General features: G+C 39.5%; 1 protein-coding gene across 2 annotated transcripts in view; it reads left to right on the top strand.

The window, feature by feature from the left end:
* The window catches only part of DPYD (dihydropyrimidine dehydrogenase), a 1,460,234-nt gene that overhangs the window by 691,677 nt on the left and 747,098 nt on the right, over window positions 1-21,459 (top strand). For both annotated transcript variants that reach the window (XM_088479173.1, XM_088479172.1), the window contains exon 11: window positions 459-669. In XM_088479173.1, coding sequence (XP_088335299.1) covers window positions 459-669 — 211 coding nt within the window. The remainder of the gene's footprint in view (window positions 1-458; window positions 670-21,459) is intronic.

Raw genomic sequence — 21,459 nt, 5'->3', positions numbered from 1 at the left:
CCAAATAAAATGATTTGTAGACAGCATGATAGGCAAAACCAGTGCTAATGACTTCCAATCAAAAAATATGTGGACAAAAAAAAGCATAGCCCTGTCCACCACCACATAACTGAACCTAAAGGTGACATATAAGCTACAATTTCTTTCTGGAGTTAATCCTTTAACAAATTGGATAAAGAGCTCTTATGTCATTACTTGGCACTTTCTCTTGATTGTTGGCTGAATGCACTTTAATAAATATAGACCTCAAATAACTATGTTTTACTCTTCAAATAGTACTGCTCATAGTTACATTCTTCCTTAGCACCCCCATATCTCAGGGATGGAAGTCATACTATTGACCCCAATACTATTATTGGACTTTAATAAGATCATATTAAGTGGTCTGTTTTGGATTAACATCTTACTTAATATGTAAGAAACCAGAAACTAGTTCCATTTTTGTTCTTGGTTTGCAGGTGGAGTTAGCAAAGGAGGAAAAGTGTGAATTTCTTCCGTTCTTGTCACCTCGCAAAGTGATTCTGAAAAATGGGAAAGTGAGTGCTATGGAGTTTGTCCGCACAGAACAGGATGAGGTTGGAAACTGGATTGAAGATGAAGATCAGATTGTTCAGTTAAAAGCAGAAGTTATCATCAGTGCATTTGGATCTGTACTAAGCGATCCTACAGGTACTGTACAGCAATTGTGTTACCAGGGTTGTGAGATGGATTGTATGGCATGTGTTATTACATATATGCATAAACATCATGTAAACTTGTCGGCTTATCTCAAGTCTACACAGTCTTCCCAGAAAAAAGTATTGCTGACACATAAAACGTATAAATACACAAATGCCCATAATAACTTAATAGTGGTTCCACACAGAAAAAAATAATATATATATATATATATATATATATATATATATATACATACACAGTCAGGTCGATAAATATTGGGACATTGACAGAATTTTCATATTTTGTCCTCTGTTCACCACCACAATGGCTTTGAAATGAAACAAACAAGGTGTGCTTTAACTGCAGACTTTCAGATTTAATTTGAGGGTAATTACATCCAAATCAGATGAACGGTGTAGGAATTACAACGGTTTCTATATGTGCCTCCCACTTTTTAAGGGGCCAAAAGTAATGGGACAAACTAAACAATCAATCTAACTTTCACTTTTTAATACTTTGTTGCAAATCCTTTGCAGGCAATTACAGCCTGAAGTCTGTAACACATAGACATCACCAGACGCTGGGTTTCATCCCTGGTGATGCTCTGCCAGGCCTCTACTGCAAATGTCTTCAGTTCCTGCTTGTTCTTGGGGTATTTTCTCTTCAGTTTTGTCTTCATCAAGTGAAATGCATGCTCAATCGGATTCAGGTCAGGGGATTGACTTGGCCATTGCATAACATTCCACTTTTTAGCCTTAAAAAACTCTTTGGTTGCTTTTGCAGTATGCTTCGGGTCATTGTCCATCTGCACTGTGAAGCACTGTCCACTGAGTTCTGAAGCATTTGACTGAATATGAGCATATAATATTGCCCGAAACACTTCAGAATTAATTCTGCTGCTTTTGTCAGCAGTCACATCATCAATAAATACAAGGGAACCAGTTCCATTGGCAGCCATACATGCCCACGCCATGACACTACCACCACCATGCTTCACTGATGAGGTGGTTTGTTTTGGATCATGAGCAGTTCCTTTCCTTCTCTTCTCATCACTCTGGTACAAGTTGATCTTTGTCTCATCTGTCAATAGGATGTTGTTCCAGAACTGTAATGGCTTTTTTAGATGTTGTATGGCAAACTCTAATCTGGTCTTCCTGTTTTTGTGGCTCACCAATGGTTTGCATCTTGTGGTGAACCCTCTATATTCACTCTTGTGAAGTCTTCTCTTGATTGTTGACTTTGACACATATACATCTACCTCCTGGAGAGTGTTCTTGATTTTGCCAACTGTTGTGAAGGGGTTTTTCTTCACCAGGGAAATAATTATTTTGTCATCCACCACAGTTGTTTTCTGTGGTCTTCCGGGTCTTTTGGTGTTGCTGAGCTCTCCGGTGCATTCTTTCTTTTTAAGAATGTTCCAAACAGTTGATTTGGCAACAAATAATGTTTTTGCTATCTCTCTGATGGGTTTGTTTTGATTTTTCAGCCTAATGATGGCTTGCTTCACTGATAGTGACAGCTCTTTGGATCTCATATTGAGAGTTGACAGCAACTGATTCCAAATGCAAATGTCACACCTAGAATCAACTCCAGACCTTTTACATGCTTAATTGATAATGAAATAACGAGGGAATAGCCCACACCTGTCCATGAAATAGCTTTTGAGTTGATAGTCCCATTACTTTTGGCCCCTTAAAAAGTGGGAGGCACATATTGAAACTGTTGTAATTCCTACACCGTTCACCTGCTTTGGATGTAATTACCCTCAAATTAAATCTGAAAGTCTGCAGTTAAAGCACATCTTGTTTGTTTCATTTCAAAACCATTGTGGTGGTGAATAGAGGCCAAAATCTGAAAATTCTGTCAATGTCCCAATATTTATGGACCTGACTGTATATGTATATATATCTAGATAGATGTCCTCAACGGCGACTCCCTGACATCATCTTCTAGCGTGTGCTCTTAAGTGACTAGCGAAGCCGAACTTGGTGTTGAAAATTTAGATCAGGTGGCACAGTATAACTGTCCGCTAGGGTTGACTGTGTAGTTATAGGAGGGTTTCGAGCGGGTTTTTAGGATTTGGCACTTGGCGTCAAGATCTTCTAAATAAAAGTATATAAAATCTCATAATGATTCTAATATATAAAGGAGTCTCCTCAATATTGTAGGGAATTTACAGAACCTTTATGTGTATTTTCATATGTAAAAATTACGATTATATTATATTATGATTATACACCTAAAACTTTTGGGAATTCCCTACACAATATTGATGAGTCTCCTATATATTTGATATATTCTGAAATATATATATATATATTTTCTTTTTTTTTATGAAGTTTGATGCAATTCCATTGGACCCCACTATAAAAGCTATTATGGGCTTTGAGTATTTATGTTGTAGGAGACAGTGCTAGTGTCCTTCCAGTTTTCTTCTGTGACTTCTTGAGGGGTAGAGCTCCTTGGTTAGAGTCAAGCTGTTGTCATTATTACAGAAATTCTATATTGTTTTCCAAGATATTTTGTATTCTACACCATATTCAGTTGACCCCTGCTGCCAATGACATTTGGTTTAGTGTATTGCACTCACTGGACATATTTTTTCAGATTTTTTTGAATATTTGGAAGGGGAACTTTGTCATCACGGGCCATAAGAATGGACATAAAAAATGGACATAAAACATAGTTGAATATTCTACTTATTTTCTATATCTCTTTACATAATTATAAAATTGATAGATCAATGACTAGTAAATTTCATCTGAAGAGCCACCAATAATTCTTTATTTTTATTAATGTTACTTTTCATCCTGAGTCACCAAGGAAAATCATGCAGCTTTGTTCAGATGATGAAAACAGACTATGATGGACCTGTTGCACAACAAGATATGGCTATTGTTTGTATTACTGCTTTTTATTTTGAAGTTCTGAAGGCAATTTGGCTAATGAAAAGTCAATTCCATGATGTATCTTTTTTGTCTTTTATTTTCCCTGGCACAAGACAAATTGAAAATCAAATGCAAATGGCAAGCATACAACATCTTCACAAAACACAGGCCTGTGGGTATGGTCAGGATAAATTAAGGTTTTTTTTCTACACATACTGGGGAAGAATTACTAACTTGTAGGTGGTTCAAAAAGCATGCTTTATGGTGCTTTTATGGTGCTTTGATACACGGTAGATAAACGGGACGGGGGGTTGAAAAGCACATCAAGGGGTATAAGATTTAAAAAAAAAACATTCCGATTTTTATATAAACCTTCCTATGTATTAACCTGCTCAGCATCGGAACCAGTCCTCCATAACTTCAAGTGCCATAATGCATGTGGCAGCATTGTATATTATCTCTTGTAGTACCACAAGTGTGCACAGCAAGTGTTGCTCTAGTATTGATTGAAAATGCCCCTTGATAATGTAATAAAAAGTAGTAACCCATTAAGATTAAACACTAATAACAGTGCCCACATTAGATAACTAATACTACTGCCACCTTTAGTTCAATAATAAATGAATATTGCCCCATCATAAAAAATATAAAATAATGTTTCAATGGGAAGCACAGACGGTGTAATGGTTAGCATTACTGCCTTACAGCACTGAGGTTGTGGGTTCGATTCACACTACGGCCCTAACTGTGTGGAGTTTGTATATTCTTCCTTTGTTTGCGTGGGTTTCCTCTGGGCACTCCGGTTTCCTCCAACACTTCAAAAATATATGCTGCTAAGTTAATTGGCTCCCAACAAAAATTAACCCTAGTGTGAATGTTTCTGAGCATGTTGTAGGGAATATACAGTAGATTGTAAGCTCTACTGGGGCAGGGCCAGATGTAAATGGCCACATACTCTCTGTAAAAGCGCATATCTGTATGCTATATAAATAACTGGTAATAAATAAATATTATTCTTTATTATTAATCTAAAGTGAACACTAGTATTAATTACTGATCTAAAGGGGCAATACTTTTAAATAATTACCTAAAGGGAACACTACTATTATTTTTCTAAAGTAAGCACTGCTGTTTATTCTTTTTATAAAGGGGGCATTGCTTTATAATTAATATGGTGCAAAACTTGTAGAGCACACTTGTGGCACTACAAGTGACAGTATTCAAGTGAATTGGGAACTTAGTGGTTAAATTATGAAAATGGCTTCATGTAGACTGGAACAAATAAACTGTAAGAAAAGTCAACACAAAATAGGCAGGTTTAAAATTAATTAAGTTGTGTAAAAGAATAAGATCAACTATATTGGTTTTGCCTGCCTGTACCCAAAACTTAGGACACCCTATTTGACTTACAATACAGAGAGCAGTATTCTAGTGTAATGCATACTGCTTCCTAGTGACCACCATACCATACAGAAAACATCCTAATTGAAAATACAGACAATTCAGTAAGTGTGAATGAAGACAAATAAAGTTAATGCCAACAACTGTCCAAAGGAACAGAGTTCCTTGAAAAAGAACATATCTTCAGGCAAAATACAACATGCAGTTATAGCAGACTTTGTGTCCATATACAGCATACAATGTGTGCACCAATGGTCATTCTGTGCACATTGTTCTGTAAGGTATGTCAGCAGTCCCATGAACATAGTTTACTTGTGACTTGTAATACAAAATGATGCTAGAGTCTGCTCCATTTGTCCAAATCAATTCAGTTTAGTGGTCTATACTATTTAATAAAAGTACTAGGGGCTTATGTAATAGGTTGCGAGCTGCAGCCGCTGTGGGAACTCCTGCGAGTGAGTCTCCCAGTATTTTCAAAAGCAGAAATAATTTTAAAGACATACCAAGCTGGTTGTGTGTACCAGTTAAGGAGTTGTTGTAGCAGAGCAATGTTCTGCAGACTATACATCTGACCAGTTTTTGTATGAGATAATAAGATTATATCCTTAGTAATAGATTAAATTTAAAGAGCATGTGCATCCATTTGAGGGATCCTAAACAAATCCATTAGCACTCTCCTGTCTTGTCTCCTGTCCAGTGAGTGAAGTTTTCCTCTTTTGCCCTTGATCTTCCTGATGGCGTGTCTCCTGCCTGCCATCTTAGAAGCGCAACTCTGAGTTTCAACTCATCTGGAGATAAGCAGTGTGCTGCATACTGACTGTGGGAGTAATCCTATAAGACACCTGCTGCAATGTCCTGGACAATAGGCTTTTGCCAGAACCCACTCTCCAAAGTGGGTGGTACTTTTCTGTGCAACTGATTGTCTCACGATCAGGGGTATGGTTACTAAAGTGCGGGTTTTTAAAAGTGGAGTTGTTGTCCATAGTAACCAAGCAGATTACACTTTATCTAGCACCAGATTATCATTTATCTAGCACCTTTTAGAAGATAATACCTAGAATCTGATTGGTTGCTATGGGCAACATCTCCACTTCTAAAAACCCTCTCTTTAGTAAATATGGGCCTCAGAGTCCACTAAATTTTCTTGGCTCTATGCTTTCACTGTCTTCTTCACAGCTGTTTAACCCATGTAATACTATTTTCTCTGATATTCGATAGAGAGGCGTCTGCACAGAAACAATGTGTGTGTCTCCCAGAGAAAGTGGAAGTCTTAAAACCTGGAGAATTTTTGGAAAAATAGCTGATTAGTCTATATATTCATAAAGCTTTTACTGGTGAATTTGTGGTGGAATAGGTGCAGAGAGTGCTATCCCACCTGCTTACAGCTGGTGCCCCACCACACACCGATATAGCCAGAATTCTGTATTTCAAAGACAGAGATGCAATTTTCTAAGTTACCAGGGCTTGAGGTACCTTGAAATATATCAGCCAACAGGTCTCTTTCTTCCCAAATTTCACTATGGATGTACAAAGTAATTGTGGTCACCTCCTTCAAGTGAAGAGGAGAAGGAACCTTCAACTGCCATATGCAATGCTTTCTCCTGCACATATCTGGGTAGTGCCCGAGGTGGAAGCATGATTGTTTCACACCCTAAGAGAGGCTGTGACTTGGCTGGATGCCTAGCACCTGGACGTTGCCAGCAATGACTATGATGTATTGTATTGTGTCACTTCTGCATAGTGCTTCACTTACACAGGTTACTTATCATCCGTTACTATAGGGTTATATGTGTTCTGTGCATGACACATTGTTTGCATTTACTTTCACAATACGGTGGTTGGGAGGACCGCAAGTCATACTGAGCATATTCTATGTAGTTAGCCTGGTGTGTGGGAACACAAAAAAAAACACCTAAAGGGCAGGTTTCATTGGGGTTGGTACTGGTGGCAAGGGTATCCATACAACATTTCCTTATGTAGGGCATTATACATAATTTTAGTTACAACTCAGAATCACCTTTAGATATTTGTGCTGGATACAGATCATGTGCACTACATACAATCACAGGATCCATCTGCAGAAATGGACTTAACGTGCAAATCCACATCAGCCCCATATGTGTTCTTTACATCATAATAGATCAGAGAGTGAGTTAACCCGCCCGATGATAACATTGTAGACAGTCTGCTGTCTACTGAATAGTCACTCAGATATGAAGGCAATGTTTTCTTTTAGTTGCAACCAAGATTAACAGGAAAACTCAAACTGTGCCACATCTAAGCTGACTCCCTTAACACGCTGAATTTATTGCATATAACTAATGTACTGTCACACACAAAGCATGCGTTGTAACGCTGGATACTTAGCTTTCATCCCCAGTGTTCTTGTGAAACCGATAAACTCAGCCTTCTGCCAAGTTGGAATATCATGGAAACAAAAATTCCTGCATTGAGATAATATAAAGAAATGATCGCCCTTCCAGGCCACTGATGAATCATATGCAGAACCATATGGGCAATCTGGTATTACATCTGCCTCTACCAGACTGACTCTCTACATAAACAGGTGTTCACTTTCCAGTCCTACAAATATGTGATACCCATACATAGTGAGAGTTTAATAAACAGTTAGTTGCTTTAACAAGAAGATTGTGTTCAGGAATATGTTGGCATTCATCCATGGATTTCTAAATTTGCATGAGAAAGGTGTTACAAAAATAGTTTAGTTATAGGAGTAGAACTATAAAACATACTGACAGAACAAGTTTATTTAAAACAAATATATTTTAGTGCTATTAGCACGCCAATGGTTTACAGTGCAATGTATTATATATTCTATGGGTCTGGTTCTGAGTCCAAATTATGAATGGAAATGGATTGCAAAAGCAACTATATGCACATCCTAATTTGTACGCATCTCACTGCCCCACTTTTTCCGTACACAAAACCAACCATCATCATTCTAATCATTGTCTTTTTACACTTAGTCAATGCTAGGTACAGGAGATCTATCTGAATTTGCCATCCAAAATTCATTCATGTCATTCTCAATAGTGAGTAACTGTTTACACACCTAGGAGATACCACAACACTACCAGGAAAAGGTTCTCTTCCGTGCATTTATTGTCACCTATTTATGATATACAATTTGGAGTGCTATGAATCACCCTGAATTGTAAGAATGTTTGCAAAGATGTGTATACAGCTTGGTAAGCATGCACAGTATGTGAAAAATCACTCTACGCACCTATATGAGCCTGATATACTGGGGCACTATAATGTAACACAATATTAAGTGGGGCAAAACAGTGTGGCGTAATATGACCCGGGAGCACTGTAAAGAACTGGGGGAATTGTAATGTGGCATAATGAATGAACTGGTATCACTGTAATATTGCACAATATGAATAGAGGGCACTACAGTGTGGCATAATACAAACTGGTCACTGTAATGTGGCATCATATGTACTGGGGTCACTTTGGCACAATGTGAATTACTGTAGGGCACTACTATGGATCATAAAATGAACTAGAGTACTACACTGGGGCATAACATTGACAAGAGCACTATTATGCGGCATAAGATGGAAATCCACTGCTGAGAGAAATGTCACTCTATAATCAGTGAGTGGGGGTCACTTAGAAATGTTATTATGGGGCCCACAATGGTCTAGCTATGCCCCTGGGTTTATTTGTCATATTCCTATACAGTAGGTTGGAAATCGTTATGATAGACCAATGGTTCTCAAACTCTGTCCTCGGGACCGCAAACAGTTCACGTTTTTAATGTCACCTAACAGATGCACAGGTGTATTCATTACTCACTGACATAGTTTAAAAGAACCACAGGTGGAGCTAATTATTTCACTTGTGATTCTGCCAGGAGACCTGGAAAACATGCACTGTTTGGGGTTCTGAGGACTGAGTTTGGGATCCTGTGTGATAGCTTAATAAGAACATGTATGTACAACAGTGTTGGACTGGGGCATGAAGGGCCCACCAGGGAAATGTAATGGAAGGGGCCCACTGAAGGGGAGTGACCAGCCAATTGCTAGGTGTGGTCATTAACTGAAGGGGTGTGGCCAAAGAGCTTTAGGAAATTGGAGATGAAAATATTATGAATGGAGGCCAGTTTATTGCAGACAGATATCACATTCCAGAAAGTTCCCAATAATGTTGGTAGAGGGAAGTGAGGAGATGTAGCAGGATTACTGGAAACCAGGAGAAGGAGCGGGGTTAGTAGGAATAGGATGTAGGAGGAAGAGTTATAGGTGAGGAGAGTATGGTGGCAAGAGTAGGTAGGTGAGGGAATGTAACTAAGAGTGGCAAATGATATCCTAAGAAATGAGGTACCAGAGATGATTAAGGTGGAGGTAAGTGGGTGAGGTGAAGGATGAGCTGGTTAGGGGGAGGTGGAGGAGGAAGGAAGGTGCAGAGGAAGCAAATTGAAGCAATGCAAAGTGAAGGGACATAAATAGAAAACTGAAGCAGATGCATGGTTGTCAGGGCTATGCGATAGCATACTTGTGCTGCCATTCTACAGTCCTTCAAGGGAGAACTTCCATCATGCTCTGTTAGTGGGAATGCTCTTAGTGCCTGATTCTCAGTCAGACACTATGTTAATGCCAGGCACAGTTGAGCAATTAAATTTTTTTTTTACTGCATGTGCATTACGATACAGAGTCACAGTAGTGATTTGAGATGCACGTATGCAGAAGTGTACCGAAAATGGATTGGTTATTTTTTGGTGGTGACTGGGAGGTGGCTGGTCAGACACATAGAGATGATCCATCTTATGGGCGTGTTATGGGTGTGTCATGGGCATGTCACTGAAATGGTTGTGTACACATACACTTAGTCGCTCACATTGGAGCCCATACTTAGACAGAGATTATGCACCTAGAATGGGGCTGGTGCAAGTTCCAATACACCAATATGCACTAAGCACAATTGCAGTGTCTGGAGATGCTCTAAATGGGGGGGTCCCTGTCCTTGCACATTCAAACACATGGCTGTAAACCAGGGAAATGGCTTGTAGTGGCATTAGCATAAAGTCACAGATGTGCTACTGGCAAAAGAAGCTGCGTCCAGCTCAAAATCAGCAGTCTCATCATAAGTAATATCCTTGCCATATGTGAAGCTATTTTATATTGTTTCTTTTAAATGGTCACTAAGATATCAGTATCAATATCTTACAAAGAGGCTGCACCAGAAGTTGTTTCCTCACAACCTCCTCCTGGTGGCAGGAGTCTCAAGTCCTCTGTGATAATGACTTAGACCTTTACTCACCATTATTGTGCCTTGTCAGCTGTGCCCTCCATATACATGGCTCTCTTTCAGACATTCAGGCAGATTTCCCCAACTGCTGCTGACACATCCATCAACTCTAGAACTCTCTCATTGTAAAGAGCAGAGCACCATGTGGTAGGAGTCTGGGGACAAGGGTCAGGAGCTGGCAAGCAAACCTGGCTTGGGGTGCCCCTGAGAGAGGGGTAAAGAGTAATTTAACAACATAATTAAGCTGACTACAGCAGGGATCCCCAAACTTAACAGAGCTGCTCCCGGGGTTAGGCTCCATTCTCATTGCTGAGCTGCTCCAGAGTAGCATGCGGCAGGGATCTGGGGACAAGGTGCAGGTGTTGGATGGCAATGCCTATTACTGGTCATGGGAGGGGCACTTTCACAGGCTGGGAAGCAACTCCCCCTCCCCCCCCCGATTGTGGGCAGCTAAGCCCCGACCCCTCCCAAAAAGGAGTGTGGCCTGAAATCAGTGGGGCCCGCCGGGAAATTACCCGATCCCCAGCAGCCCAGTACGAGCCTGATTTACAATCCAGGTTATCAAATGCTTTTTCAGTGTCCAAAGAGGTACCATCAAAGGATACTCCAAGGACTCTACACATGTATTTAATCTGGTAGTTTTTAGAATGTTCTCCAAATCTTGGCACCCAAAGAGGAGCCCACTATGTTAGGGTACACAACTGATCCATGAGGGAGGATAGGAGATTATACAGAATTTTAGCAAACAACTTTACATTTATATTGAGAAGATGACTCTGTAACTGTCACAGTTCAGCAGATCCTTCCCCTCCTTGTTAATACACATAATTTTAGTTCTCTGCATATGAAAGATAAGAGCTTTGCATTCTAGGAAGCAATTAAAAAGCTCCATAAGATGAGGGGCAATCAATTAGCTGAACATTTTAAAATTACTTTGTAGTAATACGGTCTGGCTCCAATGTTTTTGTTTACATTCCTTGATAACACCCAACACATCAAAAAGTGTAATAAGGTAACCTAGGAAGTCCCTCTATTCCTCTGTCAACTTGGGATTTCTCTGTAGAATTAATTTGTAAAACATCTAAAACTGTAAATATATAATTGTTGAATCTGGGTGCCAAACAGAGTGTACAATTTGACCAAACGAAAAAAAATATTACAATTGAAGAGAACATACTTGCTTCCACTCCATGAACACACCTCCAGGCAAGTGTACGGGAAAGGAATACAAGGAATTATATACAAACTTAAATTTTTATATCTAATTTACCTTTTTTAGTATGGGTTCCCAATGTTAAAATTGGAATACCTTTGGGAATCAATGTAAAATAGAACAATAACATTGTTCTTCTTTTAGCGCCTGTAGTTATATGCCATTTTATAGGAGTTAATAGTGTGATGATGGAAAGATCAGGGCATCTGCACTGTATTGCTTACCAATTCCCCAGAGTTCTGTTTCTTCTAGTACAGCACAAATGTGTCCTCTTCTGCACTACGGAATGTAAAACTCAAAGCGATAAGGAAGTGACAGGTTTAATAGATTTCATAGGAAAGAGAAAGCAGAGATATCACTCCAGCAATATCAGGGCTGTACACTGCAAAGTGAATAATTCCACAGTCCAGACTTTTACTGAACAGTTAAACCATTAATGTATTCATGATATAAATGTTTGTTTGCTAACATGACAGAGAATATTTAAAGAGGAATGCCAACCTAACCTAACTATATTTAAAGAGAAAGGCCAACCTAACCTACTATATTTAAAGAGGAAGGCCAACCTAACCTAACTATTTTTTTTAAACAGTTGCTTGCATTGTAACATGATTTCCTATACATTTATTTAATAAAGTTTGCAATGGCTTATTTAACCAGTTTAGTTTTTCCATAGATCTAGCTTGCTTGCCGAATCCTACTTCTTACAACTACTGTTCTCATCATATAAATTGCATAGTGGTTGATTCCTGCTGAACTCTGAATGTAACTGCTGTTATGCAGAGGGGTGGTATATTATATATATATATATATATATATATAATTACAGCAAGCATTTAACATATGCAGTTGTTTCTAACCTATATACTTGTGAGCTAGAGATTTCAGCTGACCTATAGAAATTTGAGTTCTGACACCACCTCACATTTTTTGGTGTTATTAAATATATACAATCGATTGTGAATATCTGGAACGCGTTTTGTATATTGTAACATTATAGAAACAATATGTAGTAAAAAGAGAAGACTCTTCATAAGCCCCAGCAGGTGGAGAAACTGCTCTAGACCTGCCGTGTGGCCAATGAACACATAAGTAGTAAGGGGGATAAGTCATACCAGGGAAGAGGGTGAGTGTAATAAAAAGAAAAGGAAAGTGTGTGTGTGGTGATCGGGGGGAGGAGAGACCAAGACATAGACCTATCCTATTTAAGGGTCACCTTCAGGATCTTTGCTTTTACCATTGAATCATTGTAACATTTTATTTTTAACATTTTGCCATACATGGAATGTAGTCACACAGAATCTTTAAGAATGTGAGCAAAAGAAGTGTATGTCGTAAGCTTGTTATCTTTATCTAAGAACCATAATTTCTTGGGAGGGTATGCATATTATTTGAAGGGACAAAGAAAGAAGATGAGGGAATACAACATTAAAAAGAAAATTTTAATTAATTGGAAGCAGCTCTCAACCACCTATGGACTAGTTTGTGACTGTCTGTTAAGAATTTGATTGCTGTGCATTGATCAAAGGTGAGGCCTTCCATAAGCATTGTATGGAATCATTTGGTTGACCAAGAAATCCACCAAAGGGTGGTCAATCTCTTTCCACTTTAAAGGTGTCAAACTCTAGACATTCTTCAGCATAAGAGTAAGAGTTGTTGATATGTGTGTGCTATTTGGGAATGACATGCAGAGTTAAAAGCAGCACTAGCAGAATTGCAGGCTCACCAAACAGTCCATTTACTTATCCAGCTGTCAGGTTTATTTTTTAAGTGTTGTAGTTACACAACAGCCATAAGAACAGCCGTACTCACAGTTACTCACTGATTGATCTGTATGGAGCAGAGCAGCAGCCGGTGATATATGTAGGTAGGACGCTTGTATACCCAGGATGATCTGTACAAATAGGCCAGCATGCAGGATATTCTGGCAGGGCCTCTGGAGCTAAGTAGAACACGTCTTGTCCCACAGTGACAAGATGGCACCACACGTGCCACCATTTTGGTAAAGAAAAATGTTTCAGTAATAGAGCATTCATGGAAGCAGCGCATTAGTGCACTCCATATTTCAACAAGAATTAGGCGGTTTGACTAAAGTTTACTTTCTAAATGTGAACCCTTTCTCTGAGCAGAAAAGAATGAAATGAAATACAGTTCAGTTATGCCATATATGGAACATTTGTGAGCCTTAGGGACATGGTATCTCCAAGTGTTGTCCATTACTGAGGTGTCATGAAGTATACATCCTTAAAGAGATTTTGTAATTAGTTTTTTTTTTGTTTAAATATTTCTAAAATTTATTTTAGTACAAATTGTATTTTTATTGTAAAAAAAATTGTCAGAAACAATAAAATAACCGTACAAATACTTATAGACAGTATCAGGGTCATTGTCGAAAAACAATTAAAAAAAATAGCAATACAATGCAAAAGAAATTAAGACTCAAAAACAGAAATTGCCAGTGACATCAGAAAACATCTAGAAAAATACCCACATATATAGAAAAATAAAAAAGATAAAAATAAATAAATAAAAAAATAGACAAAAACAGAGATTAATGCATTAAAATTAAATGGCAATCTTTAAGTGATTTGAGAATTGTTAATTCTCTTTCCCAGCTGTGTATATGTGGGAGTGAAAATGTACAGTGGGGCAAAAAAGTATTTGGACAGCCACCGATTGTGCAAGTTGTTGCACTTTAAAAGATGAGAGAGGTCTGTAATTTCCATCATAGGTACACTTCAACTGTGAGAGACAGAATCAGATCAAAAAATTCCAGAAATCACATTGTATGATTTTTAAACAATTTATTTGTATATTCTTGCGGAAAATAAATATTTGGACAATCAAAAAGTTTAACTCAATACTTTGTAAAGTAACCTCGGTTGGCAATTACAGAGGTCAAACGTTTCCTGTAGTTCTTGACCAGGTTTGCACACACTGCAGCAGGTATTTTGGCCCACTCTTCAATGCAGATTTTCTCTAGATGTGTCATGTTTTGGGGCTGTCGCCGGGCAACACGGACTTTCAACTCCCTCCACAGATTTTCTATTTGGTTGAGGTCTGGAGACTGGCTAAGCCAATCCAGGACCTTGAAATGTTTCTTACGGAGCCACTCCTTAGTTGCCCGGGTGGGGTGTTTGGGGTCATTGTAATGCTGGAAGACCCAGCCACATTGCATCTTCAATGCTCTTACTGAGGGAAGGAGGTTTTTCCCCAAAATGTCATGATACATGGCCCCATTTATTCTCTCTGTAATACGGAACAGTCGTCCTGTCCCCTTTGCAGAAAAGCATCCCCAAAGCATGATGTTTCCACCCCCATGCTTCACAGTGGGTATGGTGTTTTTGGGATGACACTCATCATTCTTCTCCCTCCAAACACGGTGTGTGGAGTTTATACCAAAAAGTTCTATTTTGGTCTCATCTGATCACATGACATTCTCCCAATCCTCCTCTGGATCATCCAGATGGTCACAGGCAAACTTTAGACAGGCCTGGACATGTGCTGGCTTAAGCAGGGGGACTTTTCGGGCACTGAAGGATTTGAATCCATGACGACATAGTGTGTTACTAATGGTAACCTTTGTGACTGTGGTCCCAGCTCTCTTGAGGTCATTGACCAGGTCCCCCCACGTAGTTGTGGGCTGATCCCTCACCATTCTCAAGATCATTGATACCCCACGAGGTGAGATCTTGCATGGAGCCCCTGGTCGAGGGAGATTGTCAGTGATCTTGTATTTCTTCCATTTTTTAAGAATTGCGCCAACAGTTGATCTCTTCTCACCAAGCTGCTTGCCTATTGTCGAGTAGCTCATCCCAGCCTTGTGCAGGTCTACATTCAACATAGCACACTTGCTGTATTTCTAATGCTTGTTTTGAGTAACTGGAGGTAGACCAGGAGAAGTGGAAAATGGGCAATAAGAGAGTAAGTAAGCCACTTAATGATCTTCAGTTTTTTCCAAATAATTAGCAGCCATTCCCAAAGAGGATGGAGATCTATGTTTCCTACTAGGGTAAGCATGGGCATGAGTTATGCTGGGTACACATGGAACGATCTGTACCACCAACGACTTGAAAGATATCTTTCAGTGAAGTCATCCTGCCACTTCTCTGAACAGACAAAGTTGACTATATCATCCAGGTTGGCCTGCATGTACGAACGATCATAGATATCATTATAGTTCATGCAGGAACACGCATCGTTGGTCATTCACTGCATAAAAATGAACGATATGAATGATATATCGTTGAACGATATCGTTATTGTTCATAGATATTGTACCGTATGTATGCACCTTAAGACACAAGAACCACCGGTACAGGTAGGGTGGTGTTACAAGGATTGTGGCTCTTCCTTTTCTCCTGCCAAAGTATAGCTGCTAAATATACATTATCATCCTTCAGTGTCTACTTATGTGTGGAAACTGTTGTTTGATTGGCAATCACAAAGCCTACTATCAAAGTTACCATATAATATCAAAAAGAATGTCAAGCATTCCCAGGCGGCCTCCTTTATTGCATGGAACGCACACTGTTGCTCTTTTAATAATATGGTTAGGTTGTTCCTCCAAGTAAATATCATCAAAGTAGTTTGGATACTAATATTTTGGCATATAGATGAAGTTGGTAATTTATGTTTATATATACGTTCAAAATGAGTACTTACTGTACAAACCAAAGTGAAGCTTGTGAGTATTGACATTTTCAAATCACTGTTTTGTATTCTTATTGAAAGTCTTGTCATACTTCATCACTTGTTGAGGTCTTTATTGCTGTTTGCTGTCACATGTAAAATTGTGAAACCAAAGTTGTTTGATAGCGAAAATATCATGGATGCTTGTAATTATGTTTGTGCTTCAAGGAGAAGGAACATAAAAAGAAATGGAAATCTGAGACATCTGGAATCTAATTATGCAAAAACATATGTTTACTCACTTGGGAAATAACAAGTTAATTGGAAATTAGTGAGGAAACCCTGAGAAAACAATTTGAGCTAAGCATTCTGAGCCCAGGTTAGGCTTTATTTTAAAGCAGGTAAAAAGCACTTAGAAATGTGAATTTAAATGTATGACATTTAATACATCTTTCCAATAAGAGAACAAATATGTTTCAGTAAAATATATCCTTCCAAGACTTATTACCAGAGGTGTTGAGTTAGTGAGTAGGACTTAGCTGGGTTAGAATCCTTCACTCCTGCCATTACTTAGGGGGAGAGCTATCAAATCTTGGAGAGAATAAAGTGGGGAAGTTGCTCATAACACAGTTTGTAAAATGACAGAAGCTGATTGGTTGCTATGGGCAACTTCTCCACATTATCTGTCTCCAAGATTTAAAAAATCTTCCCTTAGAACCAAGGCTGGATTAAGTCACATGAGTCTGGGGATGGAAATGAGAAGTGGCCTTTTGTCAACAGCAGAGGTGTGACCAACACTATATGGGTGTGGACAGTGTTGTGTGGGTGTGGCCAGTGCTTTGTGGGCATGACTAACTCCTGCACTATTAGCTCCAATGTCTCCCTAAATATTTAAAAGTAGAAAAATTGCACCATTTTTTGAGGTAAAAAGAGAAATACAATTTTAATATTTATTTATGGCTGACTATGTGGCCGGCTGGTCATCAGGAGGCCTGGAGGTCTAGCCCCATCTGCCACATTGAGAATCTTGCCCTGCTAAGAACCATAGTGGTTGAACAAAGTCCAACATATTGATGGGAGTCGGTATTGTCCACCACCTCCACCTGGGACCACATACAGTAGTAAAAGTAGGCAAACTCAGATTGAGTGTGTTGCAAAAGACCATTTTTAGTGCAGCAACACTACCCATAAAGGCCATTAGAAATTCCCTACTGAATTTGACTAATACAACAATGTACTGTACCTGTCACCTGGGGCTGAGTGGTGACATGGGCACCATGAAGATAAGGATGGATGCATTGTTTTCAGGTAGAGGGGCCATGGGTAGGCAGTCAGGACACTATAATCATAGAACACAGTTTTAGCTGCTTTATGCCATTTTTTAAACTATATACTCTATTTTCACCTTTTGGAAATATGTTTATGTTAATCTTAGCTGAGGAGTTTGTGATGTCATTATGTTTAATATATAATGCACGTTATTTAGCACTTTGTTGTGGTCTTGTAGTCGATGTGTATACTAATCATTTATTCATGTTTGAGGAAAGAAGTGAAAAGTAAAAAAATTTTTATTGCTAACTTTGTGTTATTAAATTATAAAATCGTGAAGTTTCCACTTAGTGTCACAAGATTTTTTTATGAATAAGAAAGGAATAATACAGTGCGCTACCACTTACAGTGTGACAATTTTTTTACGAATACACTGCGTTTTGCACTTACAGTGTGACAATATTATTTTACGAATACACCCCTGCAGCCCCTACCCCTGGATGGACACAGCAGCCCCTTCCCTGGATGGACACAGTAACCCCTGGATTGACACAGCAAACACTGGATAGGCACAGAAGCCCCTGCCCTTGATGGACACAGCAACCCCTGGATGGACACAGCAACCTCTGGATGGACACAGCAACCTCTGGAAGGACACAGCAACCCCTGGATGGACACAGCAACCTCTGGATGGACACAGCAGCCCCTTGATTAACGACACAGGCAGCTACGTTGCTGATAACTGTGGCTAACGCGCACACACACACACAGAAATAAAACCACTTAATATATTTTTATTTTGCACTTGGGGGGAGAGCACCCCTGAACGAGGCATCAGCCCCTTGATAAACGACACAGGTAGCACCACTGTGCAGCTACGTTACTGATAAGTGCGGCTAATGTGCACATACACACACAGAAAAAAACACAACAGCACCCCTTTATGGACTGCAGTGACACAGGAGCCACTGAAGCCCCAGTCTTCTGTCTGCAGCACAGCTCCTATGGACAACACAGCCCTTATGGACAACAGCATAGCCCAGCCAGCCCCTATGCACAGCAACAGCACAGCCGCTATGGACAATAACAGCAGCCAGCCCCTATGGACAAAAATAGCAGCCAGTCCCTATGACAACAGCAGCCAGCAACTATACACAGCAACAGCACAGCTGCTATGGACAACAACAGCGCACAGCACAGCCCCTGCTTCCTCCACAGCCAGAACGAAAATGGCAGCGAGTGCGGGAACCTTTATACAATCCAAAACCCGCGAGAATCCGACAGTGGGATGCTGACATTTTGCCTCGCTTTGAGATCCGAGTCAGGCGAGAAAACCCGAGCCGGACTCTGATCTCTCCTCAGATCTGCAAGTTCGGGTGGGTTCGGTTCTCAGAGAACCGAACCCGCTCATCTCTAGCCAGAAGCTAAGCCATGTATAAAACAGTCTTCAGAGAAACACACACTTCACACCACCCTATTTACTATAATCCGCATTTATAATGCAGATTGTAGTGTGATATTTTGCCTCAATTCGCATTGGAGGAAATATAGCAGGGATTTATTAAAAATCCCTTACAGGGACAGAGATTGAGATAAAGCTCTATCCATGTGAATTCCCTCCGCAGTCATTTCACTGTATTTTTTGGAAAATACAGTGAAAAGGTGCACTGATTGGCTCGCCTACAACCACATGACCGTGCTGCCCCCCCCCCACCCCAACACGACCAACACTAACTGCCAGTGAGTTCCCGGCTGGCAATGCTTGGCAGCATCTGGGGTGGCAGTTGGTGTGGCTCCCCTATTTGAATTATGGACTGCACTGCAGCCCCACCTCTGGAGCTGGGCACATGGACAGAACTGAAGATTGTGCAGAGTCCTCCTGTTTCAGGTGTCTTATTTGCATCAAGTATAAACTGGTTAAAGTGCGCTCTGATGATGATGACAAATGGCAAACCAAGTATGGGAAGATGACGCACGCACACCGCAAAATGCATACAATTGTACATATGGGTGGATATGCACATATATTTCCATGCATGCAGTGCTGGAGCCTATAAAGTTGATTTACATTCAAATGTGCATTATTTAGGCCTCACCTGGTCTTGACCTAGAAGAATCCACTCTTGGACACTGATAATGCCGGCCAAGGAGTACAAACTCTCTCCCAAAATTCATATCACAGCAGCCAGCACTGAAATGCAGGAGGCATGGCTTTGCGTATGTCTTCATTCATAATCCCTGTAAGCAGTGGTGTGTTTAACAGACTCATTTTTCCAGCTAATTTACAGTGAGGGTAAGGGGATAGTCTGAACCTGTGATTTTTATATTAGATATGTTGTTCAAGTAAGTGCATATACAATGTGACACACTCAAACATTCCATCATACTCATATCTATTGCTTTATTATCATTTATTTACATAGCATTATCATACTATGCAGCGCTGTAGAAAGAATATATAATCCTGTGCATCAGTCCTTGGCTCCTTGGAACTTACAATCTAAATTCCCAACTACATAGATACATACTAGGTTATATTTTTATTAGAAGCAAATCGACCGACTAGTATGCTTTTGGATTTTGGATGGAGAAATGGAGCGACTAGAGGAACATACAAACTCTACACAGATAGGGCCCTGGTTGGAATGGAACTCCTGGCCCCAGAGCTGCAGCAATGCTAACTGCTGTGTCTGTTTCGAATCAGAAACCACCAGTATCTAACTGTTACTGATGTATATTTGACACAAGAAGCTAGATCAGTTATACTAAACCACATGAAATTATAGGAAAAAAAAAACATTTAGTTTTAACTTTTATAAAAATTCCACTTCTGATGTCATTCTTTGACTTACTTTGCATGTACAATATTAATGGGATAATATAATAGCTCTGTCTCTTCCACTAACCCTAACATAATAAAATATTTAATGGATTATTAAGAAAGTTCCATTATTCAATATAAATGTTTAAGCGGCTTTAATATTTATATATTGCTGAATTAACAGATTTGCTGACAGCAAGCTTTTCCACTCCTCATTTTCTAATAATCAATTACTACCCTCTTTTCTTGCCCAACAATTTGCATAATACCGTATTAAAGCTTTTATCATGCAAAACACATTTGTTTGGTATAGACTAGTAAGCGGGAATAAAATGCTTGTGAGTGTACTGTGTATTGCATTTATTTATATGCAATGAAGTTTTCAGTTCTTTCTGGATTCTTTTATATTGCTTCTAACAAGGTTTGTACAATAGAAATTCATTCCTCCAGGAAGTTCAATACAAATTATGACTAAAATGTGAATTGCTTCTATGGAGTCAATTTTAACATCCACAGATATATATGTAAAATTATTCATGCTTTGTCCAAGCTTGGAATAGTAGAATGTTTGTGCATGGCCTCCAACATTTTTGTAATGAAAAAATGGTTCTCACCTCAGTCTTAAGTCTTCTACATGTCAACTTGTGTACAATGCTTGTGTTCTGCTACTTTAGGGAGTTAAACTACTTATCTGTATTGTGTAATCACTTCACTGATGAGCAACATTTTATTGTGCCCTTGACTCCTGATTTTGTATTATATGATGAACCTTTGCCCCTGCCTCCTTCTTGGTTATCATTTATGAACTAGTGCCTGTAACCTTGACCCTTGGCTACATCTGACTATTCTCTTGGATCAGTGTCTGTACTTTGCTGTTTTCTTGTCTCCATATCTCAACTACAGTAGTCACATTAAGGGGCAGTTAGAGAACCGTGACCTGGGTGCTCCAGGCAGAGAAGCCCATACCACAATGCGGTGGTTCTTGATGAAGAGTGGGGTATCTGTTAAACTCTGACTTGACCCTGCCAGGGCCAACCCCTAACAGGCTTGAGAATCCTACATACAGTATATCAAGCCTGAACCAGGATATTCTGAAATGTTGAACATGCCCTTTACTATGCCATTGCAGATTCCACCAGCAGCATGTTGTTGGCAAGGCCATTAAAAAAATGACACGGTCAAGGGTATAGGGCACATAGCCAAACTCAGGATGAGTGGCCTTCCCCCCTCTCCATTTTTTTTAAAGAATTTTATACCCAGCACTGGGTGCCCCAGCTAACCTGGGTCATCAATACCCC

This window comes from Taudactylus pleione, unplaced genomic scaffold (assembly GCF_031769625.1).
Source record: "Taudactylus pleione unplaced genomic scaffold, aTauple2 ptg000228l, whole genome shotgun sequence".
Lineage (NCBI taxonomy): Eukaryota > Metazoa > Chordata > Amphibia > Anura > Myobatrachidae > Taudactylus > Taudactylus pleione.
This window is presented reverse-complemented; position numbering and strand designations above follow the sequence as displayed.